General features: G+C 41.8%; 1 protein-coding gene across 1 annotated transcript in view; it reads right to left on the minus strand.

Annotated features, from left to right (window-relative positions):
* Positions 1 to 16,587: 16,587 nt before the first annotated feature.
* Positions 16,588 to 21,991, minus strand: part of PHLPP1 (PH domain and leucine rich repeat protein phosphatase 1) — a 119,680-nt gene continuing 114,276 nt past the window's right edge. The window contains exon 17 of the mRNA XM_056520998.1: positions 16,588 to 18,883. Coding sequence (XP_056376973.1) covers positions 17,741 to 18,883 — 1,143 coding nt within the window. The 3' untranslated portion in view covers positions 16,588 to 17,740. The remainder of the gene's footprint in view (positions 18,884 to 21,991) is intronic.

The following is a 21,991-nucleotide window of genomic DNA, read 5'->3' on the forward strand; positions in this document are numbered from 1 at the left end:
TCATGATATAAAAAGTGACCGAAAATACGCTATTTTGGAATTTTTTTGCACGTACGCCATTGACCGTGCGGTTTAATTAACGATATATTTTTATAATTCGGACATTTTTGCATGCGGCGATACCACATATGTTTATTTTTATTTACACTTTTTTTTAAATGGGAAAAGGGGGGGGGGGTGATTAAAACTTTTATTAGGGAAGGGGTTTAATGATCTTTATTAACTTTTTTTTTTCACTTTTTTTTTTTTTTGCAGCGTTATAGCCCCCATAGGGGACTATAACATGCATTCCATTAATCTCTCATACTGTTCAATGCTATGCCATAGAATAGCATAGATCCTTGTTTCTGCCGCTTGACTGCTCATGCCTGGATCTCAGGTACTGGGCATTCATTCGGCGATCGGACACGGAGGAGGAAGGTAAGGCACCTCCTCGTGTCCTCCAGCTGTTCGGGACACCGCGATGGTCCCGAACAGCCCACTGATCTAACCGACACTTATTATCACTTAAGCGATCAGCTATGAATGCCACGTCTAAAGGGTTAATAGCACGCAGCACAGCGATCAGTGCCATGCGCTATTAGCCACAGGTCCTGGCCGTTGCTAGGTGCCGAGCCCGACCCACTATAGAAAGGGAAAGGACCCAGGAAGTACCGGTACGTCCTGAATCGGGAAGGGGTTAATGTGTATTGCTAGCGGTCATGAGTTTTTATTTTGTTCTGTTATTTATCCTTTTTTGACACGCTAGGGATATAATAATATTTGTGGGAATCCTATTTAGACTAAACTTCACACAGGAAACAAATAAAAGCAGCAATAGAAAGTAAATGACAAAGATGGTAGATTTCACATTAAGACTAGGTTCACACTACAGAATTTCTGCCTGCAATTCCGCTTTGAAATTGCAGGCAGAAATTCCACTTACTAAAATGTACTGTATAGTGAATGGGTTTCCGTTCACAAATTCACACTTCGGAATTTGTGAACAGAAAATCAGCTTGGAAATTTACACCTGAAGAATGGCGGTGCTCATTCTTCAGACGGAAATACTCACGGAACACATCGTAGTCTGTGTAGACTACAGTGTCTGCGCAGTCCTAGCGCCGAATGATTGTTGGCGGTGGCCGCACTCGGAATCTCTGGGCGGAAATTTTCTGCCTGGAGATTCCGAAGTGTGAACCTAGCCTTTGGGTAAGTTCACATGTGCCTATTTTTGCTGCAGATCTTCAATGGGCAGAAAAATCTGCAGCAAAAATATGCATATGTGAACTTACCCTTACAGAGTAGGGAAACTAGCTCACTTTCAAAGGAAGAAAGGGGGAGATTTATCTACTGTTTAACAGTAAGACTGTCTGTGTTGCCCATTGTTATGTATTGTCTGTTATGCATGTCCAGTGCCACTAGATGGCTCTGTAACTGGAAAGTTCAGAAATAGTATAGCAATCTCAGTTATTTTAATCCTTGTTGTCAGAAATGTAAAAACTTGGTTTTTATTTCAGGTTCCATTTAGTTTGACCAGTAAAAAAGACATATACCAATATTGTCATATTGTATTAATTATCTATTATAATTAAGTACAAGACATAACACCCATAGCTCATCGTTCATATTTTGGAAAGCTTTAGTGGAAAACAATGTTTTTCAAATCAACTGGTGCCAGAAAGTTAAACAGATTTGTAAATTACTTCTATAAAAAAAATCTTAATCCTTCAGATGCTGTATGTTCCAGAAGAAGTTGTGTAGTTCTTTCCAGTCTGACCACAGTGCTCTCTGCTGACACCGCTGTCCATTTTAGGAACTGTCTGGAGGAGGAGAGGTTTGCTATGGGGATTTGCTCCTGCTCTGGACAGTTCCTGACAGTAACAGAGGTGTCAGCAGAGAGCACTGGAACCAGTTAATATGGAAAAAAAGGTTTTCCACTGGAGTACCCCTTTAAAGCTAAGCTTTGACTGGTTGCTAGGGGCAACAAACAGATTCTTACTATAAGACAGCTTGATAAATCTCCCCTATAACACTCCCTCAGCCACAAACTCCTGCGAAATGAAGAGTCATCCATCTGTAGACAGCAGTTTAGGGGTCCTTGATAGTAATGGGATGGGTACTAGGTGGCTATGCATTAGTTGCAGTTCAGGGGAGCGGGTACTGATTAATATTAAAGAGACACAGACAGTCACATGAATCCATATAAGTATACAATTGTATTATGTACATGTGCCATTGACTTATGTTTGGTTGTATTACCGTGCACTTATTAAGCTCTGAAAGCAGAGACCCTTGGTCCGGCTGCAGGACATAGGGGGAGATTTATCAAAACTGGTGTAGAAGAAGAGGGATGCAGTTGCCCATAGCAACCAGAAAACTTATTTTATTTTAAAAAGGGCTCTGAAAAATGAAAGAACCAATTTGGTTGATTGCTATGGGCAACTGCACCACTTTTCTTCTACTCGGGTTTTGATCAATCTCCCCCATAGTGGGCAGTTTTGCTTGATGCTAAAGTTGAGCCTAGGAGTGAGAGAGTCAAGTATAGAGGGAGGCAGCTGTTCCCTGTGGGAGTGTAAAGAAGAAAAGGTCCTGGTATGAGGTGTTTTTTTGCGCCCCCGTAGATCTATGCGTCCGCTCCTCCCCCAGCTCTCCGAACATTTCCGAAGCTAGAGCTAGGGGAGGGCAGAGCAAGGGGAAGGAGGAGGTTCACGCCCCCTCCCTCATCACCCCTCCCTGAGGACGTAAATCTCCACGGCAGGTCCCCTCCCTCATCTCCCCTCCCTGAGGACGTAAATCTCCACGGCAGGTCCCCTCCCTCATCTCGCCGAGCTGAGGACGTAGAGCAGTGCTCCCAATGAGCTCTATGTGTAAAGGGGGACATACTGTACGGGCTAAATGTCCCCCTTTACACATAGAGCTCAGTATGTCCCCCTTTAGCATGTGCAGTCTTTAGCCCGTACAGTATGTCCTCCTTTGTCCCCCTTTAGCCTGTAGCCCGTGCAGTATGTCCCCCTTTGAGGGGACCTGCCGTGGAGATCTGCTGGGGGAGATGAGGGAGGGACCTGCCGTGGAGATTTACGTCCTCAGCTCGGGGAGATGAGGGAGATCTAAGTGCTCAGGGAGGGGGCGTGCCGTAGAGATCTGCGTCCAGCAGCCGAGCTCAGGGAGGGGAGATGGAGGGGGCGTGAACTTTCTCCTTCGCCTTGCTCTGCCCTCCCCAGTTCTAGCTTCGGAAATGTTCGGAGAGCTGGGGGAGGAGCGGACGCATGGATCTACGGGGGCGCAAAAAACCACCTCACACCGGGACTCAAGATTCTTGCTAACCTTGTGTCTTTATTTATGCAATCGGCATAGCATACATCACAGTACGCGTTACGGCTCAGCAGCCTTTATCAACTGTGTACAGGACGCATCTTATACGCAACATCCGACTCACAGATACCAAATCATCACTATTAGTATTATTATTGTACTATTAATGACAGCCCATCAGTCTAAAGTGAGTTTCTTGGACACATTGGTCAAAAGAAAAAAGGGGAGAGGGGCTTATGTACAGACCTATACTGGAAGCCTACAGATAAAAATAGCTTGCTCCATTATACAAGTGCCCACCCCCTGTCAGTGAAAAAAAATCAATTCTCATTCCCCCCCCCCCCCCCCCCCCAAAAAAAAAGAGTGGAAAGAATAGTGACAGATCCCAAACAGAGAAATTAGACTGAAAGAACTAGAAAATAAATTCAGTGAGAGGGGTTACCCTAAAAAAGCACTACATCCTACTCCCCCTCCCCAAGAGAGACTGACTCGCAATAAGGACATTAAAATTATTCCATTTATCAGAACCCAGCATTCCCCTTCATCCAAAATAGTCTGTATAGTAAGGAACTATTGGCACATATTTGAGAAGTCGTACCCTCGCATAGAGGAATTTAACCCCTGCCCCCCACAAATGGGCAACAAACGTCCTAGGTACATCAAAGATACATTAATAAAAGCAGACATAGGAGGGAAAAAGTAGACAAACTTTAATTTTTTTTAGGTACAAAACGCATGGGCACGTTTGAACTGTGCCCAATGTCATTTCGTGTCACCAAATTCTTCACCTGTCAGTCACGCAATATAGTGTATCTTATTAAATGTCCGTGCGGTCTCCTATACGTTGGAGAAACCACCCAGCGTGTAGGAGACCGCATTAATTGCCATAAATGAAGCATTAGGTGCCAAAATCTTCTTTTTCCCATTCCAGAGCATTTTAAGAACAAAAACCATTCCATAGCCCCGCTACAATATCAAGTCATAGATGAAGTAATACAACCTATAAGAGGAGGTTGTGCACAAAGAAGCTTTTTAGATTCACCGCCTGGGGACCCTGGAACCGCGCGGCTTGAACCGCAACTATGAGCTGTCACAATTATTGCACTAACATGGACAATGTATGTCATGCATGGGTTAACTCACCTTACATTGATTTTATTTTTTTCTACAGAGAGGGAAGTGGATCTCTATTCTAAAAGGATCTGCGCTCAGAATCACACTAGTATTAACAAGTATTTACTGTGTTTAAAAGTTTTCCCTTTTCATTCTTGTGTTTAGAATGATCATACTACTTGTGATGACGTGGTATCTGTGAGTCGGATGTTGTGTAGAAGATGCGTCCTAACTAATACCTGTACACAGTTAATAAAGGCTGCTGAGCCGTAACACGTACTGTGATGTATGCTATGCCGATTGCATAAATAAAGACACAAGATTAGCAAGAATCTTGAGTGCCGGGACCCTTTCTTCTTTACATTTGCATTTATCTGGTCCTCGGGCACCAACACTTACCTGCAGTTCCGACCTCTACTGGACTTTTTGGTTCCCTGTGGGAGGACTGACTCCTGACCGCATACTTATGATGTAGATCGCCCATTGACTCAAGTTAGCATGTATGTGCCGGACAGGCAAAGTACAAAACAATTAAAATGAGTCATTGCCCAATAATATGCATGTGCAGCCCAGAAAAACACAACTGTATTCCTACACCGCTTCTATATAGAGAAAAACAGACAGGAAAAAAATCCAACTTTTCAGGCTTTTCCAATAGACCAAGAAAGTGCTTTTCTTTAAAATGACAGTTTCAGCCTGAAATTATTACAATCTATGCAATGATTTAGGCAGTGTTCACATGTTGCAGTAACATCACTTTATTTTGGTTTCCAAAACTGCGGCACAAGAGTCCTGGTTTTGCAGCAATTAAAATGTAAATACACACCCTTACCTATTAGTTTTATACAGTATATACTCCACTAAAAACAAGCAATGTTGAAATTCCAGACCATTGGCTTGGTTGTGTATGGTAAACCAATACCATTCTATAGCGATAACATGTCTCTTAGTTTTCACTGACATTGATGTACAGTAGTTAGCCATCTGGTTTGATTTTCTTGTGTTGCTATAGAGGCAGGAATGTCATCTGTAAGCCATTGGATTTCAACAGAACCTGTCAATTCTCCTGTCTGTTGAAAAGTACCCGACACCAAATGAACTGTTCTCAACTTTCTCAGGCTATGTTCTCTAACTACTCCTGACACCCCACCCCACCCCACCTTTATTCTTGCTCACATAGTGCAATCTCCTATCAGGAGAAAGTGGGCACTTCCCAGCAGGCATGAAATTACTGAAGCCTGCTGGGAGACAATTTCCGCCCTCACATGGTTGCAGTGTTGTGTTGAATAGAAGACCTCAAGCTCTGTGCATTTTTCAGTCGGTGTATTACCAATGAAAGCATTTTAGAGTATCTTTACTAAAGGGGTATCCAGCGGATATCTTTTATTTTGTCATTATGCCTGGGCTACCTCGAGCCTGTCGAAAATCTCCAATGGAAAAGTTACTACAGCTCTTTTGTTATAACAACTGACCAAATTTCTAACATGTCTCTGTAGAAGAAGTTTACAGTATATGGTTATAGTTTAAACTGTTAATTAGGGGTGTGACCATATAAATCAAAACTCCCCTCAGTGTGTATTATATGCTATTATTCTTCCACCCTCTACCCCTAGATTTTAATTCTGGAACCAATCCTGGGGTATGGTCACATGCAGCAGACTCATTACAAAAATATCAGAAAAAGAATATTCATTTTTTTTATCCCAATACCAAGTGCACAATTTTTTTTTTTTTTTAAACGATGCATGGTATTGTTAGATCAATCCTTCAGAGTGGTAACAAGATGACTTTAATGTTCTCACTATTGTTGAGCCTCCTCCACATTGCGATGCTATTTATTAGTGTTGAGCGGCATAGGCCATATTCGAATTCGCGAATATTCGCGAATATATGGACGAGTATTCGTCATATATTCGCGAATATTCGCATATTCGTCATATTCTCGATTTATTTTCGCGTATGCGAAAATACGCGTATGCGAAAATTAACATATGCGAAAATTCGCATATGCGAAACTTTGCATGCGCTAATTTTCGCATATGCGAATTTGCGCATGCCAGTCTCACACAGTAGTATTACAGCCTTCTTTACACCACACAAGCTGGAACCAGAGGGGGTGATCACTGTGATGTGTACTGTGAAGAAAAAAAAACAAAAAAAAACGAATATTCGTAATTACGAATATATAGCGCTATATTCGCGAAATTCGCGAATTTGCGAATATGCGATATTCGCGAATAATATTCGAATTGCGAATATTCGCGAGCAACACTACTATTTATCATCCTCTACATTTCAGGGGGCAGATGTATTTTATTGCCAGTAGAACACACAGAGTACTTCCTTTTCCTTACTTCTCTCTGATATGCCATAACATAGTGCTAGAGAAAGTGCACTGGACTGAACAGGCTGACCATGTGCTAGAGGTGATTTACAGAGTACAGCACTATGGACAACACTAACTTTTGGTAGCAGAGTCCCATTTAATTCCGCATTTAAAGGTAGTGTGTCATCAGAAAATTACCTACTGTTAACCCCTTCCCGTCCCATGGCGTACCGTACTGGTTGTCATAGGTCTGGTTAGGGAAATATGGCATGGGACCTCATCATATCCGGTAGATGCCCGCTGCTATATGCAGCTGACATGTTTCGGTACTGATGGACATTGGAGCTGGCTCTGATGTCCATCATTAATCATGGCATTTAACCATTTAAATGTAATCATGGGCTGTCGACGGGTTGCTGTGGAAGAAGAAAAATTCCCCCCCCCAAATCATTTAAATGATCACATTCTTGATCCTGCATGGAGAACGGCTTAGACACTAAAAAAAATTCTAAGATGCCCAAATTGCTGATTTTTGTCACATCACATCCCAGAAAAAAACAAAAAAAGTGATCAAAAAGTTGCATATGCACAAAAGTGGTACAGTTAAAAACTAAAGCTCATGGTGCAATAAATAAACCCCAACACTGCTTCATTTGTAGACAAATAGAAAAGTTATAGGGGTCAGAACAAGGCAATGAACAGATTTTTCTTTTTTTTCAGATTTAGTTTATCTTTTTTTTTTTTTAACCATAAAATGGATGAAACATACTGACCCATAGAATAAAGTTGGTATGTCAGATCTACTGTATTGTGAACTTAGATATAAAATATTGCCCCACAAAATTGCACAATTCTATATTATAAAAATGTTTCGCCTTAGATATACATTTTTTTTTCCGGCTCCAGAATACATTATATGATAAAATAAAGTGTGCCAATCAAAAGTAAAATTGCCAACAAAAACAAGCCCTAATACAATTTTGTCAGAAAAAAATAAAATGATGGGTCTTCGAATGTGAGGAAGAAGAAAACAGCAAACAAAAAAGAAATTTGATGGGCCTTGAACGGGTTCAAATAAAGTTTTTATGTGAAACATTTTTGAATTTTACAGTGAGTTTTCTAATTTTCCATGTTACTCTCCATATTATAAAATAATCCTGATACCTTGCAGTTTTCAGTCTGGCCACTAGGCCTAAAATAGCTGAGACACACTGTTCTGTCTGTGATGAGGAGGTGGCTGCAGTAAAGTAATCTGTATAGCATTACAGCAAAACGTGAAACTGGTAGATAAAGGCAATAAGAGATCCCTGTAGTATAACCTCCAAAGAGCATGCCGACAAATCTGCTCCATAAAGAAAATAGTGTCTGAAGATGTCTATTGAGTCTATGCCCAAAAGTGCCTGTATAAAAGAACAAAAACAATAGTGACTACTACAGAGTTCAAATTATTAGAAGAGACAGAAGTACTGGCAGATGCATAAGTGCACCAAAGTTAGTAGCAAGAATAAGGGAGCCACACTTGATATAAAATATACCCCAACTGTAATACATTTTTTGGTATTAAATTACATCTGCTTTAAATTACAGACTGGAAACAAAACTGGATGACATCCGGTAGTTGAGTGTTGTACTATGTTGTCTGGATAGGAGTTGTCATTGTACAATACCTTTTTATCGGCTGACTGGATTATAAATGCAAGCTTTAAAAAACAGCTTAAAAGGAGTGCTCCGCCGGAAAACATCTTACCCCTTATCCAAAAGGATAGCTGATAAGATGTCTGATCACAGGGGTCCTGCTGCTGGGGACCCCCGCGATCTCCATGCCGGCAGCAGCGGCATCCAGAAGGCAGAAGCTTGGAGCTTCCTTGTTCATTACACCACGCCCCCTCCATTCATGTCTATGGGAGGGGGGCGTGGAGGCTAGTACGTAGCCCTCAAGCCTCCTCCCATAAACATGAATGGAGGGGGCATGGCGGCTGTAGTGGCCAGTCATCCAGTACGGAGCAGAGTTCGCTCTGTGCACCAGATGACCGGGGTGCCGCAGCGGAGATCACGGGGCTTTCCAGTAGCGGGACCCCCATGATAAGACATCTTATCCCCTATCCTTTGCTTAAGAGACCTGATGTTTTCCAGCGAAGTACCCCTTTAAGTCTCTTACTCAGGCTACGTATGGTACAGAAAGTAGGATGTTTGTTTACTGGTCTCTCAAGTTATATCTACTGATATACCAGCTTCTGTATCACATAATGCCTGACACCAAAGTGGTCTCGCAAGATAAGTAAAAAAAAGTATAACAAAGTTACAATTCTTGGATGAAACTAAACTTTGACTGGTAGACCACCGAGTTTGATGACCTAATGATCTGCTAATCCATAAAACAATTGTGTTCAATGATTCTTTGATGTCTGTGTACAGCGACATTTTATAGCGATTCCCCCGCCCCCTCAGATGGTACGTCTAGCTCTAAAGGTAAGTCCTTTTATGTTTATTTACTTCTTTGTAAGCTGTAAAGCTGTGTTTTGAGGCAAACCTCAGGATTACGCAAATTATTTAGGCGAGTAAAGTCTGATATGTTATATTGAGACAGCTACCGTATATACTCGAGTATCAGCCGACCCGAATATAAGTAGAGGCCCCTAATTTTACCCCCAAAAACCCAGGAAAAGTTATTGACTCGACTATAAGCCTAGGGTGGGAAATACATCATCCCCCCCCCCATGTAATCATCACCGCCTGTTTTGAAACCTCTGGAGGTCCGCAGGTTGAAGACCACTGCGGCCTTCGTCATCCTCCAGACCCCCTCCTTTTGTTTTGTACTCGCCTCCCCATCTATGCTGCAGGGACCGTCCGGTGGGGATGGTTAGTCATTGCGGGCTGTCCATTTTCACAGAGGCGGGGCCTCTTCTCCATGCTTCGGGCCTGGACTAGTGATGTTGCCTTGACGATGACGCACAGGGACGTTGCGCATGAACGTCCCTGTGCGTCATCGTCAAGGCAACGTCACTACTCCGGGGCCGGGCCTGAAGCGCGGAGAAGAGGGGGGGGGGCCCCCGGTGAAAATAGACAGCCCGCAACAACTAATCCTCCCCACCAGACGTTCCCTGCAGCATAGGTGGCCCGGACCAGCTCACCCTAACTTTCCGCCGAGGAGAGTACAAAACAAAAGGGGGGGGGGGACTGGATGATGACTAAGGACGCAGTGGTCTTCCGGGCGTGCTGGGAGTTGTAGTTCTGCAACATCTGGAGGTCCTCAGGTTGAAGACCACTGATGAAGGGATTGACAGGCGGAGAGTTCACTCGAGTATAAGACGAGGGAGGAGTTTTCAGTACGAAAAATCATGCTGAAAAACTCTGCTTATACTCGAGTATATACAGTATTGTTTTTTTCTTGATGAAAGTGCTGCATAACCCTGTTTTTATATTTAACCCCTTAAGGACTCAGGGTTTTTCAGTTTTTGCACTTTCGTTTTTTCCTCCTTACCTTTTAAAAATCATAACCCTTTCAATTTTCTACCTAAAAATCCATATTATGGCTTATTTTTTGCGTCACCAATTCTACTTTGCAGTGACATTAGTCATTTTACCCAAAAATGCACGGCGAAACGGAGAAAAAAAATCATTGTGCGACAAAATCGAAGAAAAAACGCCATTTTGTAACTTTTGGGGGCTTCCGTTTCTACGCAGTGCATATTTCGGTAAAAATTACACCTTATTATTCTGTAGGTCCATACGGTTAAAATGATACCTTACTTATATAGGTTTGATTTTGTCGCACTTCTGGAAAAAATCATAACTACATGCAGGAAAATTTATACGTTTAAAAATGTCATTTTCTGACCCCTATAACTTTTTTATTTTTCCACGTACAGGGCGGTATGAGGACTCATTTTTTGCGCCGTGATCTGAAGTTTTTATCGGTATGATTTCTGTTTTGATCGGACTTTTTGGTCACTTTTTATTCATTTTTTAATGGTATAAAAAGTGACCATAAATGCGCTTTTTTTGACTTTGGAATTTTTTTGCGCGTACGCCATTGACCGTGCGGTTTAATTAAGGATATATTTTTATAGTTCGGACATTTACGCACGCGGCGATACCACATATGTTTATTTTATTTTTACACTGTTTTATTTTTTTTTTTATGGGAAAAGGGGGGTGATTCAAACTTTTATTAGGGAAGGGGTTAAATGACCTTTATTAACACTTTTTTTTTTTTGCAGTGTTATAGCTCCCATAGGGACCTATAACACTGCACACACTGATCTCTCATGCTGATCACTGGTGTGTATGAACACGCCTGTGATCAGTGTTATCGGCGCTTGACTGCTCCTGTCTGGATCTCAGGCACGAAGCAGTCATTCGCCGATCGGACACCGAGGAGGCAGGCAAGGGCCCTCCCGGTGTCCTGCAAGCTGTTCGGGACGCCGCGATTTCAACGCGGCGGTCCCGAACAGCCCGACTGAGCGGCCGGGTCACTTTCACAGCGGCGGTCAGCTTTGACCGCCGCTTCTAAAGGGTTAATACCGCACATCGCCGCGATCGGCGATGTGTGGTATTAGCTGCGGGTCCCGGCCGTTGATGAGCGCCGGGAACGACGCGATATGATGCCGGATCGCGGCGCGATCCCGCTTCATATCGTGGGAGCCGGCGCAGGACCTAAATATACGTCCTGCGTCGTTAAGGGGTTAAAAGGGGAACTCCGGTGAAAACAAAACTTTTCAAATCAACTGGTGCCAGAAAGATGAATATATTTGTAAATTACTTCTATTAAAAAAAAAATCATTCTTACAGTACTTAGCTGCTGTATACTACAGAAAAAATAGTGTAGTTAATTTCTGTCTGACAACAGTGCTCTCTGCTGACACCTCTGTCCATGTCAGGAATTGTAAAGATAAGAAGCATATCCCCATAGAAGACCTCTCCTCCTCTGGACAGTTCCTGACACGGCCAGAGGTGTCAGCACAGAGCACTGTGGTCAGACTGGAAAGAACTTTACACATTTCTCTGTAGTATATCTCAGGTATACAGCAGCTAATAAGTACTGGAAGGGTTAAGATTTTTAAATATAATTTACAAACCTGTATAACTTTCTGGCATCTGTAGATTTGATACAAAAAAAAAAATTTCCACCAGAGTTCCCCTTTAAAGAAAATATTTGGACTCGCATATACATCTTGCTCACCAATATGGACATGTCATTGTTCGGATATTCTCAAATATTTGTACTTTGATCTCCATCAAAAATGTTCATGTTCATAATTTGTAATATACATTGGTTAAAAAAAATATGTTTATATTTTTGTCCCTGCAGCTATTGTCTGTGTGTCTCTATGAGGAGTCCAAATACAGGAAGTGAGGGTGGACAAGCAGAGATCTGTGCACTGAGGCTCTGTGACATGTCCCGGCTCACACAGCAGGATGATTGACCAGCCCTAACTTCCTGTGTTTGGACTCCTCACAGAGACACAGGCAATAGCTGCAGGGACAGCATTTTGTTCACACAAAAATTTGCATTTTCTAGTCCAATAAAAATTATACTTAACCCCTTAAGGACTCGGGCACTTTTTGCACATCTGACCACTGTTACTTTAACCCCTTAAGGACCCAGCCATTTTACACCTTAGGACCCGGCCATTTTTTGCACATCTGACCACTGTCACTTTAAACATTAATAACTCTGGAATGCTTTTAGTTATCATTCTGATTCCAAGATAGTTTTTTCATGACATATTCTACTTGAACATAGTGGTAAAATTTTTTGGTAAGTTGCATCCTTTCTTGGTGAAAAATCCCAAAATTTGATGAAAAATTTGAAAATTTAGCATTTTTCTAACTTTGAAGCTCTCTGCTTGTAAGGAAAATGGATATTCCCCCAAAAAATTTTTATTCACATATAAAATATGCCCACTTTATGTTTGCATCATAAAATTGACGTGTTTTTACTTTTGGAAGACACCAGAGGGCTTCAAAGTTCAGCAGCAATTTTCCAATTTTTCACAAAATTTCCAAACTCACTATTTTTCAGGGACCAGTTCTTAGAAATACCCCACAAATGACCCCATTATAAAAACTGCACCCCCCCCCCCCCAAAGCGTTTTAACCCTATAGGTGTTTCACAGGAATAGCAGCAAAGTGAAGGAGAAAATTCGCAATCTTCATTTTTTTACACTCGCATGTTCTTGTAGACCCAATTTTTGAATTTTTACAAGGGGTAAAAGGAGAAAAAGTATACTTATATTTGTAGCCCAATTTCTCTCGAGTAAGCACATACCTCATATGTCTATGTAAAGTGTTCGGCGGGCGCAGTAGAGGGCTCAGAAGCGACAAGGGGATTTTGGAGAGTATGTTTTTCTGAAATGGTTTTTGGGGGGGCATGTTGCATTTAGGAAGCCCCTATGGTGCCAGAACAGCAAAAAACAAAAACAAAAAAAAAAAACACATGGCATACCATTTTGGAAACCAGACCCCTTGAGGAACGTAACAAGGAATAAGTGAGCCTTAATACCCCACAGGTGTTTCACGACTTTTGCATATGTAAAAAAAATTTAATAAAATTTCACTAAAATCTGTTTCCCCCAAAATTTCACATTTTTGCAAGGGTTAATAGCAGAAAATACCCCCCAAAATTTGTAACCCCCATCTCTTCTGAGTATGGAGGTACCCCATAAGTTGACCTGAAGTGCACTACGGGCAAACTACAATGCTTAGAAGAGAAGGAGTCATATTTGGCTTTTTGAGAGCAAATTTTGCTCGGGGGTGCCCCTATGGTACCAGGACAGCAAAAAAAAATACCCACATGGCATACCATTTTGGAAACTAGACCCCTTGAGGAACGTCAAAAGGGGTACAGTGAGCATTTACCCCCCACTGGTGTCTGTCAGATCTTTGGAACAGTGGGCTGTACAAAAATTTTTATTTGCACAGCCCACTGTTCCAAAGATCTGTCAGGCACCAGTGGGGTGTAAATTCTCACAGCACCCCTCATTACATTCCGTGAGGGGTGTAGTTTCAACAACAGCCACCCCTGTGCAAATCACCTCAAATGTACATGGTGCACTCTCCCTTCTGGGTCTTGTTGTGCGCCCCCAGAGCACTTTGCGCCCACATATGGGGTATCTCCGTAGTTGGGAGAAATTGCATTACATATTTTGGGGGGCTTTTTCCCCTTTTACCTCTTGTCAAAATGAAAAGTATAGGGCAACACCAGCATGTTAGTGTAAAAAATTTATTTTTTTACCCTAACATGCTGGTGTAGACCCCAACTTCACCTTTTCATAAGGGGTTAAAGGAGAAAAAGCCCCCCAAAATTTGTTAGGCAATTTCTCCTGAGTACGGCGATGCCCCATATGCGGCCCTAAACTGTTGCCTTGAAATACAAAAGGGCTCCAAAGTGAGAGCGCCATATGCATTTGAGGCCTGAATTAGGGATTTACATAGGGGTGGACATAGGGGTATTCTACGCCAGTGATTCCCAAACAGTGTGCCTCCAGCTGTTTCAAAACTCCCAGCATGCTTGGACAGTCAACGGCTGTCCGGCAATACTGGGAGTTGTTGTTTTGCAACAGCTGGAGGCTCCATTTTGGAAACAGTGGCGTACCAGACGTTTTTCATTTTTATTGGGGAGGGGGGCTGTGAAGGGGTATGTGTATATGTATTGTTTTTTACTTTTTATTTTGTGTTAGTGTAGTGTAGTGTTTTTAGGGTACAGTCACACGGGCGGGGGATTACAGAGAGTTTCCCATTGCGAGTTTGAGCTGCCGCGCAAAATTTGCTGCATCGCAAACTTGCAGCCTGATACTCACTGTAAGCCCCCTGCCCATATGAATGTACCCTGTACATTCACAGGGGGGGGGGGGGGGAACCTCCAGCTGTTGCAAAACTACAACTCCCAGCATGCACAATCAGTGCATGCAGGTAGTTATAGTTTTGCAACAGCTGGAGGCACACGGGTTGGGAAACAGAATGTTTCCCAACCAGTGTGCCTCCAGTTGTTGCAAAACCACTACTCCCAAACATTCTCAGGCATGCTGGAAGTAGTAGTTCGGCAACATCTTTAGAGCCAGATGTTGCCGAACTACAACTCCCAGCATGCTTGGAGGTGTAGTTTTGCAACATCTGGAGGACTACAGTTGAAATTCTCTGCTTATAAGGAAAATATAGACAAATGATATATTGATTCACATATACAATATGTCTACTTTATGTTTGCATCATAAAGTTGACATGTTTTTACTTTTGGAAGACATCAGAGGGCTTCAAAGTTCAGCAGCAATTTTCCAATTTTTCACAAAGATTTCAAAATCGGAATTTTTCAGGGACCAGTTCAGTTTTGAAGTGGATTTGAAGGGCCTTAATATTAGATATACCCCATAAATGACCCCATTATAAAATCTGCACCCCTCAAAGTATTCAAAATTACATTCAGAAAGTGTGTTAACCCTTTAGGTGTTTCACAGGAATAGCAGCAAAGTGAAGGAGAAAATTCTAAATCTTTTTTACACTCATGTTCTTGTAGACCCAGTTTAAATTTTACAAGGGGTAAAAGGAGAAAAAGCCCCCCAAAATTTGTAACCCAATTTCTGTTAATGAAATACCTCATATGTGTATGCAAAGTGTTTGGCGGGCGCAGTAGAGGGCTCAGAAGGGAAGGAGAGACAATGGGATTTTGGAGAGTGAGTTTTTCTGAAATGGTTTTTGGGGGGCATGTCACATTTAGGAAGCCCCTATGGTGCCAGAACAGCAAAAAAAAAAAAGAAAAAAAACATGGCATACTATTGAGACATGGAAACTACACATCTCAAGGAACATAACAAGGGGTACAGTGAGCCTTAACACCCCACAGGCGTTTGATGACTTTTCGTTAAAGTCGGATGTGTAAATGAATAATTTTTTTTCATTAAAATTAAATTAACCAATAAAAATGGTTTTCCCCCCAAATTATATTTTTTTTTACAAGGGATAATAGGAGAAAATGCCCCCTAAAATGTGTAACCCCATCTCTTTTGAGAATGGAAATACCCCATGTGTGGACCTCAAGTGCACTACAGGCGCACTACAATGCTCAGAAGAGAAGAAGTCACAATTGGCTTTTGGAAAGCAAATTTAGCTGAAATGGTTTTTTTTTGGGGGGCAGTAATGATAGCGGGGTGCTGCAGGAGCGATCCCCGGGGTCCCCAGCAGCGGGACCCTGGCTATCTGCCATCTTATCCCCTATCCTTTGGATAGGGGATAAGATGTCTAGTGGTGGAATACCTCTTTAAGTGAAATTTTTTCTTCTTCATTTTCACATCTAACTTTAACGAAAATTTAGGAAACAAACTCTGTTTCACAACCAATGTGTCTCCAGCTGTTGCAAATCTGCATGAATTGACAGTCAAAGGGCATGCTGAGTGTTGCAGTTTTGCAACAGCTGGAGGAACACTGCTACTACTCCTAGCATGCCCTTTGGAAGTCTGTGTATGCTGGGAGTTGTAGTCATGCAACAGCTGAATGCACACTTTCATAGGAAACTAACTCCCAGTATGCCCTTTGGCTGTTCATGCTGAGAGTTGTAGCTAAGCAACCCCATTCATCCTTTTTGTTCGGGTCACCAGAGACCCGATTGACACAGAATCGCCGGTCTGAATTGACCAGCGATTTCAGACATGGGGGACCCCCCCCCGGGGTTTGCATGGGGTGCCTGCTGTACAGGTACGCCCTGGGTCCTTAAGTACCAGGGCGTTGGGGCGTACCTGTATGCCCTGGGTCCCTAAGTGGTTAAAATAACAATTGAGCGTTAATGGACTATAAATCGTTCAAGCATTTTATGTACGTCACAACAAGAAACTGCACAAGGGACAACATGCAGTGTTATTTGTAAAGTTTGATGTTTATTATACCAAAAATGATGACATTTTCATTTGTGCATTCAGCACTGATAGAATGCTTGGAAAGCTGAATCTAAGTGAGCTTTGTACAATCATGCTGGATTGAGGTTGCGACAATACAGAACACAGTCTTGAAAATAAGGAAAAACATGGTCCAGCAGATATTGTTCATTTTATTTATTTTTTGACAAAAATCTAATTTTTTCATCACAGCCACTAAATTGAACTGTGGGCTCGATTGATATAAAAAACACCATCAATTTGTAGCAACTGTATGCTGGTTGTGTCCTTTCAAAGCTAAAAAATATATTAAATTTCCCAAGTAATGCACACGTCAGCTGAGAAAGATACTCCTGGTGCAGATATCTAGCAAAAACAACCTTCTGATGGCTGCAGCACCACATGGCGTTTCATTTTGAATACTATACAATACATAAGCTATATACACTGACCCTTCAGCTACTAGGAGAAGCCGCCTTGTTTCACCCGACAGGTTCTTCCAGCATTGAAAAAGTCAAAATTTCCTAATCAACTGTTCTCTCAGAGAAAATTAGTGAAACTCCGTGATTTAAGGTCACCGGAAAGAGTAAGCAACTCCTAAGAGTTAAAGTCACATTGATCTACAAATATCTAGCACTTCCCACAGTCCCTCTTGTCCCCAACAGCAGTCAGTTCACATTCTCACTTCCAAAAGTTATTTTATGTTACAAGTCTTTACTATTGCCATACATGGCCATGTTTTTGAAATAAGCAAAACTATTTCTTTTATTAAAAAATATTACAAATTTGTATTTGTTTCTCTGCAATATATTAAACTTTTTTTTCATCAAAATCATCTTCAAACTTGAATTTTCTTAACCTTGATATGTTACAGAAAAAGTGATTAAAAGATTCTAGTTAAAGCGTTTTTAGAGGAAAGCTGGTGGTTAGTTAAAAAAAGAAGAGGGGTGAACTTTAAGTAGGTTATGAAACAGTAAAAGAGGAGTGAGAATTGGATGGTTAATAGGGTTTTAAAAGGAAGTGGAGCGTAGATGCTTGGAGGAAAAATAAGTACCTAAAATTCTGCTTTTCCCAGGTCAACAGGAGAGCAAGGAAAGCTTAGGGAGTCCTATTAAAATGTATTCAATGAGGAATGAAAGTGTCATAGTGGCGTGTCATAGTAGTCTGGTAACTGGTCCATTTGATATTGCCTGTGCTGCTGAAGCTGCTGCTGCTGCTGCTCCTGATGTTGCTTCATAATCTCCTTCACTTCCTCCTCGAGTTCAGGAGGTATAATAAACTGATCATCTGGATCGGGCTGGGCAGGGGCTGCAAAATAACCACCTGTTTTTCGCATTGGCGCATCTGCAGCAATTTCAATCAAGTTGTGACTCTTTTCAGAAGGTGCCACCGATCCATTTGCTCTTCTCTGCCGACCAAGTGTACTGGAGGAAAAGTCCTGCCTCGCACTTAACGTGGCAAGGTCATTTTCATTGGCGCTTATAACAATGCCCTCATCACTAGGTTCTTGCACAGGTGTAGCGGGAGGCAACCTGCCATTCTTGAACCGGGAGCAGTGTATGTCTACTTCCACTTCAACTCTGCTGCCGTTAGAAAACACACCTTCGATTGGTTCCTCATCTTCACTGTCAAGACCATTGTCTGAGAAGGCACTAGAAAAAGTGGCACTAGACAGCTGACGTTGGAAGGAACTTGAAAGGCAGACAGGATGTAGTGTACATCGCTGCTCACTAGGGCACCCCACGGTGCCAACTCCATTTTCATGAAGAGAAACTGCAGGAGGTTCATCTGAGGCTGTAGACCCAACTTCACTGCTCATCTCTGAGGTGGATATCTCACTGCTTATTTCTGAGGCTAAACCACTGCTGGAAGATGGCATGCCTAAGCTTTCTGGAGCTCTGTCCTTAATAACAACATTGACAGAGGGTGTAAAAATGCCAGGACTAGGAGGAGGAATTCCACCATTTAGATCACAACAGCAAAAGCAATCTTCTGTAACATTCAGCTGTACAACTACGGCACACAAGCTCCCAATACATCCATAACTTTGAGCCAGACTACATAATTTCTTTGAAGCTGCCAGAGCATCGGGCACGTTGCGCACTGTCTCTACAGCCTCTTCCTCTGAAATGCTATCCCATAAACCTTTGCTTCCAAGAATGAAGAACTCATCTTGAGGTGTTAGAGCAACAGACTGTACGTGGGGTCGTGGAGTAACACTAGGATGGAGGAAGGTATAACCCAAGATACGTGTGCAGTCAGTCACCCCATTCACTTTCCCATCCTGAAAAATAGATAAACACAATTAGAACTTATAATATTGTAAAGAAGTTTCATAAACTATTACAAACTTGAACTCTGACACCATACAACATAATTAACTTCTATGCATTAGGCAGGACAAGTTTTTGCTGGGTCTTTATAAAGTAATATACTGTAGTAATTTCCACACAGCTTTCAAGCATTACTAAGCTCCAAGTTGCTGCAAATATTACTGTTAATGTAGGAAAGCCAAAGTGTTATCCTCTGCATTAATTGTTTTACAGGACTGTGGCATAAAATCAATTTCTTTATCTATTCCTAAAACATCCGCAATAGAGGAGTTAAAAGCAAGCATTAAAGCAAGTAGGGGATGCCATTTTAGAAAGCGACTTTATCCAGCCATCTGCAGTTCAGGGTTATTTATGCTCCAATTACTTTTTTTGCAGGGGATGGAGGGTGGGGGTGGATCTTTTTTCATGATGGCAGGAGAGAAGAAAATAGCTTCACAAAGAGTGAAGGGATGAATGAGAACTGTTCTGTGATGCTGGGACATGAGCACAGGATGAGCCACTTATTCAAATAGTGCTGAATCTCTCAGATCCCAGGCCTGCTACAACAAATCCCTACAGCTTTGACATTTCATTTACATCTCATGAAAACCTTCCTATTTCAAGGGTCATAGAAATGTCAGTAGAGCTCTCCGCTTACACCTCACACCATGCTGGAAAATAACTAGAAATCTGTATTCTGCAGTGGAATATAATGCAACGTGACATTTAAAGAGAATCAAGAGGCACAAATTATTATTATGTAATGAGCCCTGAAACAAGCATCACACTGAACTTCAATGGCAATGGAGCAAACTAATTAGCTATCCTATTGTAAGGGATTCACAGGTAGGGGCGAGGACACGTTCAATTTCATGAGACCTACTTTACTAACAGACATTCTAATGTTTGAGTATCCATTAGGGAAACATTGTAACATACAGTCATGGCCATAAATGTTGGCACCCCTGAAATGTTTCTAGAAAATTAAGTATTTCTCACAGAAAAGGATTGCAGTAACACATGTTTTGCTATACACATGTTTATTCCCTTTGTGTGTATTGGAACTAAACAAAAAAAAGAGTGGAAAAAAGCAAATTGGACATAATGTCACACCAAACTCCAAAAATGGGCTGGACAAAATTATTGGCACCCTTTCAAAATTGTGGAAAAATAAGATTGTTTCAAGCATGTGATGCTCCTTTAAACTTACCTGGGGCAAGCAACATGTGTGGGCAATATAAAAAAAATCACACTTGAAAGTAGATTAAAAGGAGAGAAGTTCACTTCATCTTTGTATTGTGTGTCTGTGTGCCACACTAAGCATGGAAAACAGAAAGCGGAGCAAAGAACTCTGAGGACTTTGAGGAAAAATATCAACGATCTCAAGGTTACAAGTCCATCTCCAGAGATCTAGATTTGCCTTTGTCCACAGTGCCCAACATTATCAAGAAGTTTGCAACCCATGGAACTGTAGATAATCTCCCTAGGCATGGATGGAAGAGAAAAATAGATGAAAGGTGTCAACGCAGGATAGTCCGGATGGTGGATAAGCAGCCCCAAACAAGTTCCAAAGATATTCCAGCTGTCCTGCAGCCTCAGCGCGAACTATCCGTTGACATTTAACCCCTTAAGCGTTTTTCAGCTTTTGCACTTAAATTTTTTTTTCCTCCGTACCTTTTAAAAATCATAACCCTTTCAATTTTGCACCTAAAAAACCATGAGAGCTTTTTTTGCGCCACCAATTCTACTTTGTAATGACATCAGTCATTTTACCCAAAAATCTACGGCGAAAAGGGAAAAAAAAAAAAATCACTGTACGACAAAATTGAAGAAACAACACAATTTTGTGAATTTTGGGGGTTCCGTTTCTACATGGTACATTTTTCCGTAAAAATTACACTATCTTTATTCTGTAGGTCCATACATATAAATTGATACCCTACTTATAGGTATGATTTTTTTCAGAAGTACGACAAAATCAAAACTATATGCACAAAAATGTATACATTTAAAATTGTGTTCTTCTGACCCCTATAACTTTTTTCGCATACGGGGCAGTATGAAGGCTAATTTCGTGTGTTGTGATCTGAAGTTTTTATCGGTACCATTTTTGTTTTGATCGGACTTTTTGATAGCTTTTTATACATTTTTTATGGTATAAGAAGTGACCAAAAATACGCTATTTTGGACTTTGCAATAATTTTTGCACGTATGCCATTGACTGCGGTTTAAATATATATGATATATTTTTATAGTTCGGACATTTATGCACATGGCGATACCACATAAGGAGATTTTTTTGTACTCACCGTAAAATCTCTCTCTCGTAGCCTTCATTGGGTGACACCTATACTGATGGGTATATGCTCTTGCCACTAGGAGGCGCTGACACTAGGGAAAAAAAGTCGGCTCCTCCCTGTAGGATATACCCGCCCACTGGAAGTGAGGTAATTCGTTTTGTCCCAAAACAATAGGAGAAGCCAAAAAAGAACATGTCCGAAGGACCCTTGAAAGAATCCCGGATAAAAACCCAATAACTGGAATAGACTATCCAACAAAAATGGAAATAAATGGGTGGGTGCGGTGTCCCCCAATGAAGGCTACGAGAAAGATTTTACGGTGAGTACAAAAATATCTTCTTTTCTCGGTCGCTTCTTCATTGGGGGACACCTATACTGATGGGACGTACCAAAGCAGTCCCCTAGGGTGGGAAAAACAACCACTAGCGAAAGGGGAGCAGTCCCGAGACTGAACCCACACGTCCGTGAGGTCTGCGGACAAGCCAGAGACAACTGAGGCCCAGAAACTCCCATCCATGGATATGGACTAGGACACCAAGGAAGGGACCGTGCTTAGAGACTCTAAACTGACGTCCATACGGAGAGACAAGAAAAAGGTCGACTAGGAAGCCAGATGGGCCGGATCCACCCTGAAGGAAGTAGGAAAACGCCAAGGAACACAGTACCGGACAGAGGGCTAGCCTGGCTGGAAAATTAAAATGGAAAAGGGAACAACCAGAGAGCCCCATCCAGAGTCAACCGATACACGAGAACATGGCGGAAAAACGCCAGGGAGCGCAA

Source organism: Hyla sarda, chromosome 5 (assembly GCF_029499605.1).
Source record: "Hyla sarda isolate aHylSar1 chromosome 5, aHylSar1.hap1, whole genome shotgun sequence".
Taxonomy (NCBI): domain Eukaryota; kingdom Metazoa; phylum Chordata; class Amphibia; order Anura; family Hylidae; genus Hyla; species Hyla sarda.